The sequence below is a fragment of the Blennius ocellaris genome (genome assembly GCF_963422515.1).
Source record: "Blennius ocellaris genome assembly, chromosome: 6".
Classification (NCBI taxonomy): Eukaryota; Metazoa; Chordata; class Actinopteri; order Blenniiformes; family Blenniidae; genus Blennius; species Blennius ocellaris.
Genome location: NC_137655.1, coordinates 270,864 through 290,176, shown reverse-complemented (window position 1 = coordinate 290,176; position 19,313 = coordinate 270,864). Strand labels below are relative to the sequence as shown.

General features: G+C 55.8%; 1 protein-coding gene across 1 annotated transcript; it reads left to right on the top strand.

The window, feature by feature from the left end:
- Nucleotides 1-1,903: 1,903 nt before the first annotated feature.
- Nucleotides 1,904-17,554, top strand: LOC308131349 (uncharacterized protein; the record flags this gene model as incomplete). The annotated part of the gene is made up of 14 exons (XM_080498077.1): nucleotides 1,904-1,976; nucleotides 6,712-6,885; nucleotides 9,163-9,369; nucleotides 12,354-12,455; nucleotides 12,746-12,837; nucleotides 12,908-13,121; nucleotides 14,678-14,757; nucleotides 14,916-14,981; nucleotides 15,057-15,191; nucleotides 15,373-15,540; nucleotides 15,830-16,087; nucleotides 16,182-16,235; nucleotides 16,410-16,925; nucleotides 17,297-17,554. The coding sequence occupies exons 1-14, from the start codon at nucleotides 1,928-1,930 to the stop codon at nucleotides 17,552-17,554; spliced, it is 2,373 nt and encodes a 790-aa protein (XP_080354203.1). The 5' UTR covers nucleotides 1,904-1,927.
- Between the last annotated feature and the right edge of the window lie 1,759 nt (nucleotides 17,555-19,313).

The following is a 19,313-nucleotide window of genomic DNA, read 5'->3' as shown; positions in this document are numbered from 1 at the left end:
AATCCTGAAGTGACCTGGATTAGAGAACCAGTTAATCCTGCAGTGACCTGGATTAGAGAACCAGTTAATCCTGCAGTGACCTGTGACCTGGATTAGAGAACCAGTTAATCCTGAAGTGACCTGGATTAGAGAACCAGTTAATCCTGAAGTGATCTGGATTAGAGAACCAGTTAATCCTGCAGTGACCTGGATTAAAGAACCAGTTAATCCTGAAGTGACCTGGATTAGAGAACCAGTTAATCCTGAAGTGACCTGGATTAGAGAACCAGTTAATCCTGAAGTGACCTGTGACCTGGATTAGAGAACCAGTTAATCCTGCAGTGACCTGGATTAGAGAACCAGTTAATCCTGCAGTGACCTGTGACCTGGATTAGAGAACCAGTTAATCCTGCAGTGACCTGGATTAGGGAACCAGTTAATCCTGAAGTGACCTGGATTAGAGAACCAGAGTTAATCCTGAAGTGACCTGGATTAGAGAACCAGAGTTAATCCAGCAGTGACCTGGATTAGAGAACCAGTTAATCCTGAAGTGACCTGGATTAGAGAACCAGAGTTAATCCTGAAGTGACCTGGATTAGAGAACCAGAGTTAATCCTGAAGTGACCTGGATTAGAGAACCAGTTAATCCTGCAGTGACCTGGATTAGAGAACCAGAGTTAATCCTGAAGTGACCTGGATTAGAGAACCAGAGTTAATCCTGCAGTGACCTGGATTAGGGAACCAGTTAATCCTGCAGTGACCTGGATTAGGGAACCAGTTAATCCAGCAGTGACCTGGATTAGAGAACCAGTTAATCCTGCAGTGACCTGGATTAGGGAACCAGTTAATCCAGCAGTGACCTGGATTAGAGGAAACTGTCGTCGTCCAGGACTCGGTGTTAATAATAATAATAATGTATAGATATAGCGCTTTTCTAGACACTCAAACACGCTGTACATTGCATTATTCATTTATTCCATACTGGATGGTGGTAAACTCCGTCTGTAGCTACAGCTGCCCTGAGGCAGACTGACGGAGGAGAGGCGGCCATACTGCACCATCGGCCCCTCGACCACCACCAGCCACTCACTCACACAGTTCAAATTTCATTGTCTTGCCCAAGGACACTTCAGGCAGAGATGGGATCAAACCTGCAACCTTCTGATTCGGAGACGACTGCTCTACCAACCGAGCCATACCGCCCCTTGTTGACCCGGTGTTGACCCGGTGTTGACCTGGTGATGACCCGGTGTTGACCTGGTGATGACCCGGTGATGACCCGGTGATGACCCGGTGTTGACCCGGTGATGACCCGGTGTTGACCGGGTGTTGACCCGGGTCAGCTCTCCTTGAGGACTGCCCTGCAGACAGGTTGGGTTGGTGTGGGCAGCGCTCCCTCTGGTGGCCACACTGTGGTACTGCGGCGGGACCACATCTTATGATTCTGTTAATTTATTTTGGGAATGGTTCTTTTATTGTGTAGGAGTACCGGAAATAGTGCTCCAGGTGTGTTTGTGGAGCTTCACCCTCAGTCTCCAGCTGCGGCCGCAGCGGTTCATCTTTGAGCAGCTCCTGACGCACAAACCTGCGGATTAACGCAACCGAACTGATCCCGACCGAGCCGAGCCGAGTCGAACCGAACCGGGCCGGACGTCATCTTCTCCTGCACAAACCGCCGTGTGTGTGTGTGTGTGTGTGTGTGTGTGTGTGTGTGTGTGTGTGTGTGTGTGTGTGTGTGTGTGTGTGTGTGTCACTCCCTTCAGCGGTGTTACGTTTCCTGCAGCTCAGGTAGTGAGAGACCTGCAAGGTGCACGGTGCGCTCACACACACACACACACACACACACACACACCTATACATGTTGTGACTGTGTGTGTGTGTGTGTGGGGGGGGGGGGGGGGGGGGGAGATCCAGGATCAGTGATGGACTCAGTCTGAACCAGATCAACATGGTTCCACCTGGACTTCCTGTGTTCCTGCTGCTGCCTGTGGTCACTGGTTAGTACCACTAACTAGTACTGTTCCTGCTGCCTGTGGTCACTGGTTAGTACCACTAACTAGTACTGTTCCTGCTGCCTGTGGTCACTGGTTAGTACCACTAACTAGTACTGTTCCTGCTGCATGTGGTCACTGGTTAGTACCACTAATTAGTAGTGTTCCTGCTGCTGCCTGTGGTCACTGGTTAGTACCACTAACTAGTACTGTTCCTGCTGCCTGTGGTCACTGGTTAGTACCACTAATTAGTAGTGTTCCTGCTGCCTGTGGTCACTGGTTAGTACCACTAACTAGTACTGTTCCTGCTGCCTGTGGTCACTGGTTAGTACCACTAAAACTGCCTGTCAACAAATACTGAGTCAACTAACTGAAAGTCATCCCCGTGTCGGAAAACTAGTTGTTGTTGGAGGAGGAGTCAGTACCAGGAGGACTCGTCAGTGGAGGAGGACTAACCAGGTAGGAGGACTAGTCAGTGGAGGAGGACTAGCCAGTGGAGGAGGACTAATCAGGTAGGAGGACTAGTCAGTGGAGGAGGACTAGCCAGTGGAGGAGGACTAGTCAGTGGAGGAGGACTCGTCGGGTACTAGGACGATTAGTCAGGTACCAGGAGGACTAGTCAGTGGAGGAGGACTAGCCAGTGGAGGAGGACTAGTCAGTGGAGGAGGACTAGCCAGTGGAGGAGGACTAGTCAGTGGAGGAGGACTCGTCGGGTACTAGGACGATTAGTCAGGTACCAGGAGGACTAGTCAGTGGAGGAGGACTAGCCAGTGGAGGAGGACTAGTCAGTGGAGGAGGACTAGCCAGTGGAGGAGGACTAGTCAGTGGAGGAGGACTCGTCGGGTACTAGGACGATTAGTCAGGTACCAGGAGGACTAGTCAGTGGAGGAGGACTAGCCAGTGGAGGAGGACTAGTCAGTGGAGGAGGACTAGCCAGTGGAGGAGGACTAGTCAGTGGAGGAGGACTAGTCAGTGGAGGAGGACTAGCCAGTGGAGGAGGACTAGTCAGTGGAGGAGGACTCGTCGGGTACTAGAAAAGGTTTAGGTATTTCTAAATACACAACAATACTGAGGCTTGGCTCGTGAGCCTGGTTAGGTGTTAGTCTGGGTCAAATAAGAGAACTGGTTCTGTAAGGTGTCATCTGATTGGCTGAGAGGGGAGGTGTGGTCTGATTGGCTGAGAGGGGAGGTGTGGTCTGATTGGCTGAGAGGGGAGGTGTGGTCTGATTGGCTGATGGTCTGAGGCTCAGATGAAGCCGATAAGGCGACGCCTTCCTCTCATTGTGACTCCAGACTAAACTCTGCTGCTCAGGACATTCCTGAGACCTGCACCACCCAACACCACCCAGCACCACCCAACACCATCCAGCACCACCCAACACCAGCCACTGCACAGTGTGCAGCTGAGTTTAGTTATTTCGGTGAGGGTGGAGAGACACCCCCTGCAGGTTGCTGACGTAGCGTCAGCATGAAACACAAGGAAACATGGAGGTTGAGGCTCCGCAGGACGGCGTGATGGAGGACGGCGTGATGTCTGGACACTGATGGAGGACGGCGTGATGTCGGGACCTGATGGAGGACGGCGTGATGTCTGGACCTGATGGAGGACGGCGTGATGTCTGGACCTGATGGAGGACGGCGTGATGTCTGGACACTGATGGAGGACGGCGTGATGTCTGGACACTGATGGAGGACAGCGTGATGTCTGGACACTGATGGAGGACGGCGTGATGTCGGGACCTGATGGAGGACGGCGTGATGTCTGGACCTGATGGAGGACGGCGTGATGTCTGGACACTGATGGAGGACGGCGTGATGTCTGGACCTGATGGAGGACGGCGTGATGTCTGGACACTGATGGAGGACGGCGTGATGTCTGGACCTGATGGAGGACGGCGTGATGTCTGGACACTGATGGAGGACGGCGTGATGTCTGGACACTGATGGAGGACGGCGTGATGTCTGGACACTGATGGAGGACGGCGTGATGTCGGGACCTGATGGAGGACGGCGTGATGTCTGGACCTGATGGAGGACGGCGTGATGTCTGGACACTGATGGAGGACGGCGTGATGTCTGGACCTGATGGAGGACGGCGTGATGTCTGGACCTGATGGAGGACGGCGTGATGTCGGGACCTGATGGAGGACGGCGTGATGTCTGGACACTGACGGAGGACGGCGTGATGTCTGGACACTGATGGAGGACGGCGTGATGTCTGGACCTGATGGAGGACGGCGTGATGTCGGGACCTGATGGAGGACGGCGTGATGTCTGGACCTGATGGAGGACGGCGTGATGTCTGGACACTGATGGAGGACGGCGTGATGTCTGGACCTGATGGAGGACGGCGTGATGTCGGGACCTGATGGAGGACAGCGTGATCTCGGGACCTGATGGAGGACGGCGTGATGTCTGGACCTGATGGAGGACGGCGTGATCTCGGGACCTGATGGAGGACGGCGTGATGTCTGGACACTGATGGAGGACGGTGTGATGTCGGGACCTGATGGAGGACGGCGTGATGTCGGGACCTGATGGAGGACGGCGTGATGTCTGGACCTGATGGAGGACGGCGTGATGTCGGGACCTGATGGAGGACGGCGTGATCTCGGGACCTGATGGAGGACGGCGTGATGTCGGGACCTGATGGAGGACGGCGTGATGTCGGGACCTGATGGAGGACGGCGTGATGTCGGGACCTGATGGAGGACGGCGTGATGTCTGGACCTGATGGAGGACGGCGTGATGTCTGGACCTGATGGAGGACGGCGTGATGTCGGGACCTGATGGAGGACGGCGTGATGTCTGGACCTGATGGAGGACGGCGTGATGTCTGGACACTGATGGAGGACGGCGTGATGTCTGGACCTGATGGAGGACGGCGTGATGTCGGGACCTGATGGAGGACAGCGTGATCTCGGGACCTGATGGAGGACGGCGTGATGTCTGGACCTGATGGAGGACGGCGTGATCTCGGGACCTGATGGAGGACGGCGTGATGTCTGGACACTGATGGAGGACGGTGTGATGTCGGGACCTGATGGAGGACGGCGTGATGTCGGGACCTGATGGAGGACGGCGTGATGTCTGGACCTGATGGAGGACGGCGTGATGTCGGGACCTGATGGAGGACGGCGTGATCTCGGGACCTGATGGAGGACGGCGTGATGTCGGGACCTGATGGAGGACGGCGTGATGTCGGGACCTGATGGAGGACGGCGTGATGTCGGGACCTGATGGAGGACGGCGTGATGTCTGGACCTGATGGAGGACGGCGTGATGTCTGGACATTGATGGAGGACGGCGTGATGTCTGGACCTGACGGAGGACGGCGTGATGTCTGGACCTGATGGAGGACAGCGTGATGTCTGGACATTGATGGAGGACGGCGTGATGTCTGGACATTGATGGAGGACGGCGTGATGTCTGGACCTGATGGAGGACGGCGTGATCTCGGGACCTGATGGAGGACGGCGTGATGTCTGGACCTGATGGAGGACGGCGTGATGTCTGGACACTGATGGAGGACGGCGTGATGTCTGGACATTGATGGAGGACGGCGTGATGTCTGGACCTGATGGAGGACGGCGTGATGTCTGGACCTGATGGAGGACGGCGTGATCTCGGGACCTGATGGAGGACGGCGTGATGTCTGGACCTGATGGAGGACGACGTGATGTCTGGACCTGATGGAGGACGGCGTGATGTCTGGACACTGATGGAGGACGGCGTGATGTCTGGACCTGACGGAGGACGGCGTGATGTCTGGACACTGATGGAGGACGGCGTGATGTCTGGACCTGATGGAGGACGGCGTGATGTCTGGACACTGATGGAGGACGGCGTGATGTCTGGACCTGACGGAGGACGGCGTGATGTCTGGACACTGATGGAGGACGGCGTGATGTCTGGACCTGATGGAGGACGGCGTGATGTCTGGACCTGATGGAGGACGGCGTGATGTCTGGACCTGATGGAGGACGGCGTGATCTCGGGACCTGATGGAGGACGGCGTGATGTCTGGACCTGATGGAGGACGGCGTGATGTCTGGACCTGATGGAGGACGGCGTGATGTCTGGACCTGACGGAGGACGGCGTGATGTCTGGACACTGATGGAGGACGGCGTGATGTCTGGACCTGATGGAGGACGGCGTGATGTCTGGACCTGATGGAGGACGGCGTGATGTCTGGACCTGATGGAGGACGGCGTGATGTCTGGACCTGATGGAGGACGGCGTGATGTCGGGACCTGATGGAGGACGGCGTGATGTCGGGACCTGATGGAGGCGGCAGCTCAGGCAGTGTCGGTTCTCCAGCGCCGCTCGCAGAACCTGACATACATCTGTGTTACGCCCAGAGTCTCAGAGTCAATGTGCAGAAAGTACTCTGTGAAGTAGTACACTGGGCACTGGAGAAAGAAGTACTGCAGAAAGTACTCTGTGAAGTAGTACACTGGGCACTGGAGAAAGAAGTACTGCAGAAAGTACTCTGTGAAGTAGTACACCGGGCACTGGAGAAAGAAGTACTGCAGAAAGTACTCTGTGAAGTAGTACACCGGGCACTGGAGAAAGAAGTACTGTCATGTTCCCTCTCTCTCCTGGGGTCTGTGATGAAACCTTTGACCTCGACCTTCGACCCTGACCTTCGACCTTTGACCTCGAGTTTCAACCCCGACCTTTGACCTCGACCTTCAACCCTGACCTTTGACCCCTGACGGCTCTTCCTGGTGTTTGCAGGGTTCCAGTTGGACGGCGGAGGTGACCAGCTGTGTGCCTTCGCCAGCAGCCTGCAGGGGGCGGAGCCTGCTCTGGCCAATGAGCAGAGAGGAGTGGTCCGCTGCAGCCGTGGTTCGCGCTGCTATGGATTGTGGGAGAAGAGGGCGGATGGTGCGCTGCGGCTGCTGAACCAAGGTGAGGTCCTGACCATTAGTAGGGACAAGCTAATGCTAGGCTAACAAGCAGCAGCAGCTTAGTCACATGACTCAACGACAGAAACCAGTCAACTTTCAAGTTTGAAGAAAAATGACTGGACTAGTACACAAGACTGAAACGGTTCCACAACCAGTGCTAAACCAGTACTAAACCGGTCCAAACCCAGTGCTAAACCCATGGTAAGCCAGGGTAACCCAGTGGCAACCAGTGCTAATGCAGTAGTAACCAGTGTTAACCCGTGGTAAACTCGTGGAAAACCAGTGGTAAACCAGTTGTAACCCATTGGTAAACCCGTGGTAAACCAGTGCTAAAGCAGTGGTATCCCGTAGTAAAACCGTGGTAAACCAGCGGTAAACATGCGGTAAACATGCGGTAAACCAGTGGTAAACCAGTGGTAAACATGTGGTAAACATGTGGTAAACATGTGGTAAACCAGCGGTAAACATGCGGTAAACATGCGGTAAACATGCGGTAAACACGTGGTAAACCAGTGGTAAACATGTGAAACCACTGGTCTGCAGGCTGTTGGACTCATGTGGGGCACCAGCGGTAACCAGTGGTAAACCAGCGGTAAACATGCGGCAAACATGCGGTAAACACGTGGTAAACCAGTGGTAAACATGTGAAACCACTGGTCTGCAGGCTGTTGGACTCATGTGGGGAACCAGCGGTAACCAGTGGTAAACCAGCGGTGAACACATGGTAAACCAGTGGTAAACAATGGTAACCTGTACTAACTGGTGGTAACGGTACTAACTGGTGGTAACCGGTGCTAACCAGTGGTAACCGTACTAACCAGTGGTAAACCAGTGGTAACTGGTGGTAAACCAGCGGTAAATACATGGTAAACAGGTGGTAACCAGTGGTAACGGTACTAACCAGTGGTAAACCAGTGGTAACTGGTGGTAAACCAGTGGTAAACACATGGTAAACAGGTGGTCACCAGTGGTAACAGTACTAACCAATGGTAAACCAGTGGAAACCGGTAGTAACCAGTGGTAACCAGTGGTTAACCAGCGGTAAACACGTGGTAACCAGTGGTAAACAACTGGTAAATGATGGTAACAGTGGTAACCAGTGGTAAACATGTGGTAAACCAGTGGTAACTGGTGGTAACCGGTGGTAACCAGTGGTAAACATGTGGTAAACCAGTGGTAACTGGTGGTAACCGGTGGTAAACATGTGGTAAACCAGTGGTAACCAGTGGTAACCCAGTGAAAGCGTTGGTCTGCAGGCTGTTGGACTCATGTGGGTAACCAGTGGTAACCAGTGGTAATCCAGTGAAAGCGTTGGTCTGCAGGCTGTTGGACTCATGTGGGTAACCAGTGGTAACCAGTGGTAATCCAGTGAAACCGTTGGTCTGCAGGCTGTTGGACTCATGTGAGTAACCAGTGGTAACCAGTGGTAATCCAGTGAAACCGTTGGTCTGCAGGCTGTTGGACTCATGTGGGGAACCAGTGGTAACCAGTGGTAATCCAGTGAAACCGTTGGTCTGCAGGCTGTTGGACTCATGTGAGTAACCAGTGGTTACCAGTGGTAGCCAGTGGTAACCAGTGGTAACCAGTGAAGCCGTTGGTCTGCAGGCTGTTGGACTCATGTGAGTAACCAGTGGTAACCAGTGGTAACCAGTGAAACCGTTGGTCTGCAGGCAATTGTACTCATGTGGGGAACCAGTGGTAACCAGTGGTAATCCAGTGAAACCGTTGGTCTGCAGGCTGTTGGACTCATGTGGGGAACCAGTGGTAGCCAGTGGTAACCAGTGAAACCGTTGGTCTGCAGGCTGTTGGATTCATGTGAGTAACCAGTGGTTACCAGTGGTAACCAGTGAAACCGTTGGTCTGCAGGCTGTTGGACTCATGTGGGGAACCAGTGGTAGCCAGTGGTAACCAGTGAAACCGTTGGTCTGCAGGCTGTTGGATTCATGTGAGTAACCAGTGGTTACCAGTGGTAGCCAGTGGTAACCAGTGGTAACCAGTGAAACCGTTGGTCTGCAGGCTGTTGGACTCATGTGGGGAACCAGTGGTAACCAGTGGTAATCCAGTGAAACCGTTGGTCTGCAGGCTGTTGGACTCATGTGGGGAACCAGTGGTAACCAGTGGTAATCCAGTGAAAGCGTTGGTCTGCAGGCTGTTGGACTCATGTGGGGAACCAGTGGTAACCAGTGGTAACCAGTGAAAGCGTTGGTCTGCAGGCTGTTGGACTCATGTGGGGAACCAGTGGTAACCAGTGGTAACCAGTGAAAGCGTTGGTCTGCAGGCTGTTGGACTCATGTGGGGAAGCAGAACCAGTGTGGCGGTGAGCACTGCCTGCTGCTGGCGCCGCCCGTCCAGCTCTGGAAGGACAACTACCGTTTCTGCTGCTGCCGCCGTCACCTCTGCAACGCCAACTTCACTGAGGCTCCGCCCACCGGCCACACGCCCGTCCTCAGACCAGTGAGGGACGGCCGAGAGGACGGCCGGATGGGTGAGCAGCCAATCACAGAGCTTCCTTACACCTGCTACACCTAGATGGACCTTCACATGGAGGGAACTAGATGGACCTTCACAGGGAGGGAACTAGATGGACCTTCACAGGGAGGGAACTAGATGGACCTTCACAGGGAGGGAACTAGATGGACCTTCACAGGGAGGGAACTAGATGGACCTTCACATGGAGGGAACTAGATGGTCCTTCACATGGAGGGAACTAGATGGACCTTCACAGGGAGGGAACTAGATGGACCTTCACATGGAGGGAACTAGATGGACCTTCACATGGAGGGAACTAGATGGACCTTCACAGGGAGGGAACTAGATGGACCTTCACATGGAGGGAACTAGATGGACCTTCACATGGAGGGAACTAGATGGACCTTCACAGGGAGGGAACTAGATGGACCTTCACATGGAGGGAACTAGATGGACCTTCACAGGGAGGGAACTAGATGGACCTTCACAGGGAGGGAACTAGATGGACCTTCACATGGAGGGAACTAGATGGACCTTCACATAGAGGGAACTAGATGGACCTTCACATGGAGGGAACTAGATGGACCTTCACAGGGAGGGAACTAGATGGACCTTCACATGGAGGGAACTAGATGGACCTTCACATGGAGGGAACTAGATGGACCTTCACAGGGAGGGAACTAGATGGACCTTCACATGGAGGGAACTAGATGGACCTTCACAGGGAGGGAACTAGATGTGCCTTCACATGGAGGGAACTAGATGGACCTTCACATGGAGGGAACTAGATGGACCTTCACAGGGAGGGAACTAGATGGACCTTCACATGGAGGGAACTAGATGGACCTTCACATGGAGGGAACTAGATGGACCTTCACATGAAGGGAACTAGATGGACCTTCACAGGGAGGGAACTAGATGGACCTTCACAGGGAGGGAACTAGATGGACCTTCACATGGAGGGAACTAGATGGACCTTCACATGGAGGGAACTAGATGGACCTTCACATGGAGGGAACTAGATGGACCTTCACATGGAGGGAACTAGATGGACCTTCACATGGAGGGAACTAGATGGACCTTCACATGGAGGGAACTAGATGGACCTTCACAGGGAGGGAACTAGATGGACCTTCACAGGGAGGGAACTAGATGGACCTTCACAGGGAGGGAACTAGATGGACCTTCACAGGGAGGGAACTAGATGGACCTTCACATGGAGGGAACTAGATGGACCTTCACATGGAGGGAACTAGATGGACCTTCACATGGAGGGAACTAGATGTGCCTTCACATGGAGGGAACTAGATGGACCTTCACATGGAGGGAACTAGATGGACCTTCACATGGAGGGAACTAGATGGACCTTCACAGGGAGGGAACTAGATGGACCTTCACAGGGAGGGAACTAGATGGACCTTCACAGGGAGGGAACTAGATGGACCTTCACAGGGAGGGAACTAGATGGACCTTCACATGGAGGGAACTAGATGGTCCTTCACATGGAGGGAACTAGATGGACCTTCACAGGGAGGGAACTAGATGGACCTTCACATGGAGGGAACTAGATGGACCTTCACATGGAGGGAACTAGATGGACCTTCACAGGGAGGGAACTAGATGGACCTTCACATGGAGGGAACTAGATGGACCTTCACATGGAGGGAACTAGATGGACCTTCACAGGGAGGGAACTAGATGGACCTTCACATGGAGGGAACTAGATGGACCTTCACAGGGAGGGAACTAGATGGACCTTCACAGGGAGGGAACTAGATGGACCTTCACAGGGAGGGAACTAGATGGACCTTCACATGGAGGGAACTAGATGGTCCTTCACATGGAGGGAACTAGATGGACCTTCACAGGGAGGGAACTAGATGGACCTTCACATGGAGGGAACTAGATGGACCTTCACATGGAGGGAACTAGATGGACCTTCACAGGGAGGGAACTAGATGGACCTTCACATGGAGGGAACTAGATGGACCTTCACATAGAGGGAACTAGATGGACCTTCACATGGAGGGAACTAGATGGACCTTCACAGGGAGGGAACTAGATGGACCTTCACATGGAGGGAACTAGATGGACCTTCACATGGAGGGAACTAGATGGACCTTCACAGGGAGGGAACTAGATGGACCTTCACATGGAGGGAACTAGATGGACCTTCACAGGGAGGGAACTAGATGTGCCTTCACATGGAGGGAACTAGATGGACCTTCACATGGAGGGAACTAGATGGACCTTCACAGGGAGGGAACTAGATGGACCTTCACATGGAGGGAACTAGATGGACCTTCACATGGAGGGAACTAGATGGACCTTCACATGGAGGGAACTAGATGGACCTTCACAGGGAGGGAACTAGATGGACCTTCACATGGAGGGAACTAGATGGACCTTCACATGGAGGGAACTAGATGGACCTTCACAGGGAGGGAACTAGATGGACCTTCACAGGGAGGGAACTAGATGGACCTTCACATGGAGGGAACTAGATGGACCTTCACATGGAGGGAACTAGATGGACCTTCACATGGAGGGAACTAGATGGACCTTCACATGGAGGGAACTAGATGGACCTTCACATGGAGGGAACTAGATGGACCTTCACAGGGAGGGAACTAGATGGACCTTCACAGGGAGGGAACTAGATGGACCTTCACATGGAGGGAACTAGATGGACCTTCACAGGGAGGGAACTAGATGTGCCTTCACATGGAGGGAACTAGATGGACCTTCACATGGAGGGAACTAGATGTGCCTTCACATGGAGGGAACTAGATGGACCTTCACATGGAGGGAACTAGATGGACCTTCACATGGAGGGAACTAGATGGACCTTCACAGGGAGGGAACTAGATGGACCTTCACAGGGAGGGAACTAGATGGACCTTCACATGGAGGGAACTAGATGGACCTTCACAGGGAGGGAACTAGATGGACCTTTATGATGTCACTGTGACATTAACGATGACATCATCATGCCCGCAGGCCGCCAGCTGATGCCAGAGGGGTCGGCACTCGTTGCCCTGGTAACCGTCACCATAACAGCCATTCTCATCGTGGGGCTGTTCCTGGTGTACAGGATGAAAAGTACACACACACACACACACACACACACACACACACACACACACACACACACACACACACACACACACACACACACACACACACAGTTGATTACTCGTGGTTGACGTTCTGTCTGCAGGATGTTTATACTGATTGTTATCTGATGTGAATCACTGTGTGTGTGTGTGTGTGTGTGTGTGTGTGTGTGTGTGTGTGTGTGTGTGTGTGTGTGTGTGTGTGTGTGTGTGTGTGTGTGTGTGTGTGTGTGTGTGTGTGTGTGTGTGTGTGTGTGTGTGTGTGTGTGTGTTCAGGAAAGCACAAAGACACTGTGTCTGCACTGGACGTTCTGGAGTGTGGAAACACAGAGTCTCCAGTGGACCTGGACCACCTGGAGCTGCTGGAGGTACGGAGTTCCTCAGGGTTCCCCACTGGATCCCCTCACTATGTTCTCTAATCTCTGAGGAGTTCCTCAGGGTTCCCCACTGGATCCCACAGAGCCTCTAGAGCCTCCAGAGCCCCCAGAGCTTCTAGAGCCTCCAGAGCCTCACCGCTGGTTCCTGATGGACGACCTGTCTCTGCAGAGTCCACTATTCACCTCCACCATGCCTCCTCCACCCGGGGGCTCCTGGACCTCCACCCTGCCACCCTCACCCCCCCTCTGCACCACCTCTGAGTTCCAACACACCGGTAACACGTCTTCCTTTGATTTTAAATACTCTTCCTTCAACGTCTCAGCTGGTCACGACCCCCCACGACACAACCAGAGCCCCCGACATGATCTGACCCCCCCAACATAACCTGACCCTCCCACGACATAACCAGAGCCCCCGACACCACCTGACCCCCCGACACCACCTGACCCCCCCACACAACCTGACCCCCGACACCACCTTACCCCCCAACATGACCCGACCCCCCCACGACACAACCAGAGCCCCCGACACCACCAGAGCCCCTGACACAACCTGACCCCCCCACGACACAACCTGACCCCCCCACACAACCTGACCCCCCGACACGACCTGACCCCCCAACACGACCTGACCCCACGACACAACCTGACCCCCCGACACGACCTGACCCCCCAATACAACCTGACCCCCCGACACGACCTGACCCCCCAACACAACCTGACCCCCCGACACGACTTGACCCCCCAACACAACCTGACCCCCCAACATGACCCGACCCCCCCACGACACAACCTGACCCCCGACACAACCTGACCCCCGACACGACCTGACCCCCCAACATGACCTGACCCCCCAACATGACCCGACCCCACCACGACACAACCTGACCCCCGACACGACCTGACCCCCCAACACAACCTGACCCCCCAACATGACCTGACCCCCCCACGACACAACCTGACCCTCCGACACGACCTGACCCCCCAATACAACCTGACCCCCCGACACGACCTGACCCCCCAACACAACCTGACCCCCCAACATGACCTGACCCCCCCACGACACAACCTGACCCCCCGACACGACCTGACCCCCCAACACAACCTGACCCCCCGACACGACTTGACCCCCCAACACAACCTGACCCCCCAACATGACCCGACCCCCCCACGACACAACCTGACCCCCGACACGACCTGACCCCCCAACATGACCTGACCCCCCAACATGACCCGACCCCACCACGACACAACCTGACCCCCGACACGACCTGACCCCCCAACATGACCCGACCCCCCCACGACACAACCTGACCCCCCGACACGACCTGACCCCCGACACAACATGACCCCCCAACATGACCCGACCCCCCCGACACAACCAGAACCCCCGACACGACCTGACCCCCTCGACACAAACTGACCCCCCGTTACGACCTGACCCCCCCGATGTGACATGACCCACCCTGACACAACCTGACCCCCCCGAAATGACCTGACCCCCCGACACAACCTGACCCCCCAATACGACCAGAGCCCCCAACACGACCTGACCCCCTCGACACAACCTGACCCCCCCAACGTGACCTGACCCCCCAACGTGACCTGACCCCCCCAACGTGACCTGACCCCCCCAACGTGACCTGACCCCCCAACGTGAGTGGACCCCCCCGACATGGCTCGACACGATTTGACCCGCCCTTCTGGTTTCCAGAACCTCTGGAGTTTCTCCGTCACCTCAGAACTCCAGTGTCTTGATGGGACTTTGAAAAAGACGTAGAAGTTTCCGTAGCAGGAAACCTGACGGTGTGACGCTCCACCTCGTCTGCAGGTGGTGCTGTGCCTGCTGCTCCTGCCTGTCTGCAGCTGACGGAGGGAGATGTGGAGGCCACCAGGGTGGAAGCAGGGGAGGTATGGCAGGCAGCTCCTGCACAGCTTCCATGGAGGAGGGGTGGTGGAGGTGGAGGGGTGGAGGTGATGTGGTGGTGGAGGTGTGGTGGAGCGTGTTGGTTGTGAGGGTCTGTGGGAAGGGTGGAGGTTCTGTGGTGATTCCTGTGCTGCTCCTGCAGGTGGAGCAGAACCTGAGGAAGGACCTGATGGAGGTCTCACAGAGCTCCACCCTGCTGCTCCTGCAGGTACGTCACCACCCACAGCTGCTCCACCCACAGCTGCTCCACTAACCCCCCCCCCCCCCCTCTGTCGGTCCTCAGGCCAGCGACTCGCCGCCCCCCCAGCGGGGGGTCTTCAGTGGGGCAGAGAGCTCCACCCACCCCCCCACCAAGCAGCAGGACCCGGTCCAGAGACCCAGCAGCCTCCACCTGCAGCCCAGAACCAACCACCGCCAGGTAGACCAGGACCTGGTCTAGAACATTCTGCTATTGGACTAGAGAGTCCTTCTGGACCAGGTTTGGACCAGGTCTGTTAGGGACCAGGTCTGGACCAGGTTTGGACCAGGTCTGTTAGGGACCAGGGTTGTGTGTCCTCTGAGGGACTGGGTGACCCCTGATCCAGAACCTTGTCTTGCAGGTCCAGACCGGTGTGGCCCAGATGGACACGGTTCTGGTTCTGGCCGCGGAGCCCTACCTGGTTACCACGGTTACCAACAAGACCAGCTGGAGGGGCGGAGCCTCCTCTGGGGGAGGGAGGTCCAACCTGGGGGTGGAGGGGGTGGAGGAGGGGGTGGAGGGGGTGGAGGTGAGTCCAGATGAACAGGAACCTCTGCTGAGGTCCGACCCTGGTCTCCACCACCAGAACTGGACCGGACTGGGGGGGCCCAACTACAACAACAACAACAACCAGCCCCCAGGGGCCACAGCTCCACCCACCACCAGGGCTCCACCCACCACCACGGCTCCACCCACCACCACGGCTCCACCCACCACCAGGGCTCCACCCACCACCACAGCTCCACCCACCACCAGGGCTCCACCCACCACCACGGCTCCACCCACCACCACGGCTCCAGCTCTGGACTCTGATCCAGGTTCAGGTCCAGGTCACCAGGGAGCTGCAGATCCAGCAGGTCCTAGCTGGTCTTCAGGAACCAGAACTGGAGCTCCAGTCACTCAGACACCCTGGTCACGTCCAGACCCAGAACCTTCAGGTCCAGCATCAGAACCTCTTGCTTCAGACTCTGGAGGGGGGTCAGGAACCTCAGGCCTCCTCACACCCGGGCTCCTGCAGACGCTGGAGGAACCGATCCAGGTCTGGAGGCCCCGGTCCCTGGACCTGTCCCCCTCAGGTGAGTCCAGAAGAACCCAGGATCCTCCTCCAGACTCTGGTTCTGCAGGAGTTCTGCTTCGGTTCCTGGTAACACCTGGTCTTCTTCTCCTCAGAGTACCAGTCCCAGTCTGGAGAAGGTCCGGGTGGAGAGCTGGGTGGAGGTCTGGGTGGAGAGCTGGGAGGAGGTCTGGGTGGAGAGCTGGGAGGAGGTCTGGGTGGAGGTCTGGGTGGAGGTCCGGGTGGAGGTCTGGGTGGAGAGCTGGGTGGAGGTCTGGGTGGAGAGCTGGGAGGAGGTCTGGGTGGAGAGCTGGGAGGAGGTCTGGGTGGAGGTCTGGGTGGAGGTCCGGGTGGAGGTCCGGGTGGAGGTCCGGGTGGAGGTCCGGGTGGAGAGCTGGGAGGAGGTCTGGGTGGAGGTCTGGGTGGAGGTCTGGGTGGAGAGCTGGGTGGAGAGCTGGGAGGAGGTCTGGGTGGAGAGCTGGGTGGAGAGCTGGGAGGAGGTCTGGGTGGAGTTCCGGGTGGTGGTCTGGGTGGAGAGCTGGGAGGAGGGCTGGGTGGAGAGCTGGGTGGAGAGCTGGGAGGAGGTCTGGGTGGAGTTCCGGGTGGTGGTCTGGGTGGAGAGCTGGGTGGAGAGCTGGGTGGAGAGCTGGGAGGAGGTCTGGGTGGAGTTCCGGGTGGTGGTCTGGGTGGAGAGCTGGGAGGAGGGCTGGGTGGAGAGCTGGGAGGAGGTCCGGGTGGAGGGCTGGGTGGAGAGCTGGGAGGAGGTCTGGGAGGAGGTCTGGGTGGAGTTCCGGGTGGTGGTCTGGGTGGAGAGCTGGGAGGAGGTCTGGGTGGAGGTCCGGGTGGAGAGCTGGGAGGAGGTCTGGGTGGAGAGCTGGGAGGAGGTCTGGGAGGAGGTCTGGGTGGAGTTCCGGGTGGTGGTCTGGGTGGAGAGCTGGGAGGAGGTCTGGGTGGAGGTCCGGGTGGAGAGCTGGGAGGAGGTCTGGGTGGAGAGCTGGGAGGAGGTCTGGGTGGAGGGCTGGGTGGAGAGCTGGGAGGAGGTCTGGGTGGAGAGCTGGGAGGAGGTCTGGGTGGAGGGCTGGGTGGAGGGCTGGGTGGAGAGCTGGGAGGAGGTCTGGGTGGAGAGCTGGGAGGAGGTCTGGGTGGAGGGCTGGGTGGAGGGCTGGGTGGAGGGCTGGGTGGTGGTCTGGGTGGAGGTGGCAGTGAGGGTCTGAGCGCCTCCGGAGAGAAGATCAAGTCCCGGGTCCAGACCCCCTACACCCTGAAGAAATGGCGTCCGGCCTCCTGGGGGGTTCCCCCGGACCACGGTCTGGATCCAGACCTGGACTCCACCTGGACCCGGGACTCCTTCGGCCCCGTCAGACTTGGAACCGCTGGGTTCCCCAAAGTCAGCCAGTCCAAGTCCAGCATGGCGGGGTCCCTGGTGGGGGGGTCCCTGGTGGGGGGGTCCCTGGTGGGGGGCGGAGCCTCTGAGCCTTACAGCTTCTGAAGAACTTCCTCTTTCTTCTTCCTCGAGACCTGGACTTCGGACCAGGTTCTGGTCTCTGGTGGTTCCCTGTAGACCTGAACATGGTCTCTGGTGGAGGGGGGCGCTTGCTGCTCACTACTGCCACCGGTGGTCCAGAGGCAGAACTATGTAGATCCTTCACTCTAGCACTTCTCCTCCAAGACCAGCGGTTCCACTGGTTCCACTAGGTCTACTGGTTCTACTAGGTCTACTGGTTCCACTGGTTCCACTAGGTCTACTGGTTCCACTGGTTCTACTAGGTCTACTGGTTCTACTAGGTCTACTGGTTCCACTAGGTCTACTGGTTCCACTGGTTCTACTAGGTCTACTGGTTCTACTAGTTCTACTAGGTCTACTGGTTCTACTAGTTCTACTGGTTCTACTAGGTCTACTGGTTCTACTAGGTCTACTGGTTCTACTGGTTCCACTGGTTCTACTAGGTCTACTGGTTCTACTAGGTCTACTGGTTCCACTGGTTCTACTAGGTCTACTGGTTCTACTAGTTCTACTAGGTCTACTGGTTCTACTAGTTCTACTGGTTCTACTAGGTCTACTGGTTCTAGTAGTTCTACTGGTTCCACTGGTTCTACTGGTTCTACTGGTTCTACTAGTTCCACTGGTTCTACTAGTTCTACTGGTTCCACTGGTTCTACTGGTTGTACTAGTTCTACTAGTTCCACTGGTTCTTCAAGTTCCACTGGTTCTACTGGTTCTACTAGTTCCACTGGTTCTACTGGTTCTACTAGTTCCACTGGTTCTACTCGTTCCACTGGTTCTACTCGTTCCACTGGTTCTACTAGTTCTACTGGTTCCACTGGTTCTACTGGTTGTACTAGTTCTACTAGTTCCACTGGTTCTTCAAGTTCAACTGGTTCTACTGGTTCTACTAGTTCCACTGGTTCTACTGGTTCTACTAGTTCCACTGGTTCTTCTAGTTCCACTGGTTCTACTCGTTCCACTGGTTCTTCAAGTTCCACTGGTTCTATTGGTTCTACTAGTTCTACTGTTTCCACTGGTTCTACTGTGTTTTTAATCCAGAGGATCCTGAACTCCTCTTCCTCATGTCTCGTCTAATAAAGTCTCATCCTGTCATCGTCTCCTCCTTTTCTTTGTGTTCTACTGGTTCTACTGGTTCCACTGGTTCTACTAGTTCCACTGGTTCTACTAGTTATACTAGTCCTTAGGTTCTAGTCCTAGCCAGGTTCTCCATCCTCTTGGTTCCCCAGCCTCCAGGTTCTCCAGCCTCCTGGTTCTCCAGCCTCCAGGTTCTCCAGCCTCCTGGTTCTCCAGCCTCCAGGTTCCCCAGCCTCCAGGTTCTCCAGCCTCCTGGTTCTCCAGCCTCCAGGTTCTCCAGCCTCCTGGTTCTCCAGCCTCCAGGTTCTCCAGCCTCCTGGTTCTCCAGCCTCCAGGTTCTCCAGCCTCCAGGTTCTCCAGCCTCCTGGTTCTCCAGCCTCCAGGTTCTCCAGCCTTGCTTTGCTGGCTCCTTAAAGATCAAGTGTCACATGGATGTAGTTCCTCAATGGTGCAGCAGGTGGCAGCAGTTTCTGTGTGTGTGTGTGTGTGTGTGTGTGTGTGTGTGTGTGTGTGTGTGTGTGTGTGTGTGTGTGTGTGTGTGTGTGTGTGTGTGTGTGTGTGTGTGTGTGTGTGTGTGTGTGTGTGTGTGTGTGTGTGTGTGTGTGTGTGTGTGTGTGTGTTGCAGAGCCAATAATAACGTGAGCTCTATTCCAGGCCCCCCCCCCTT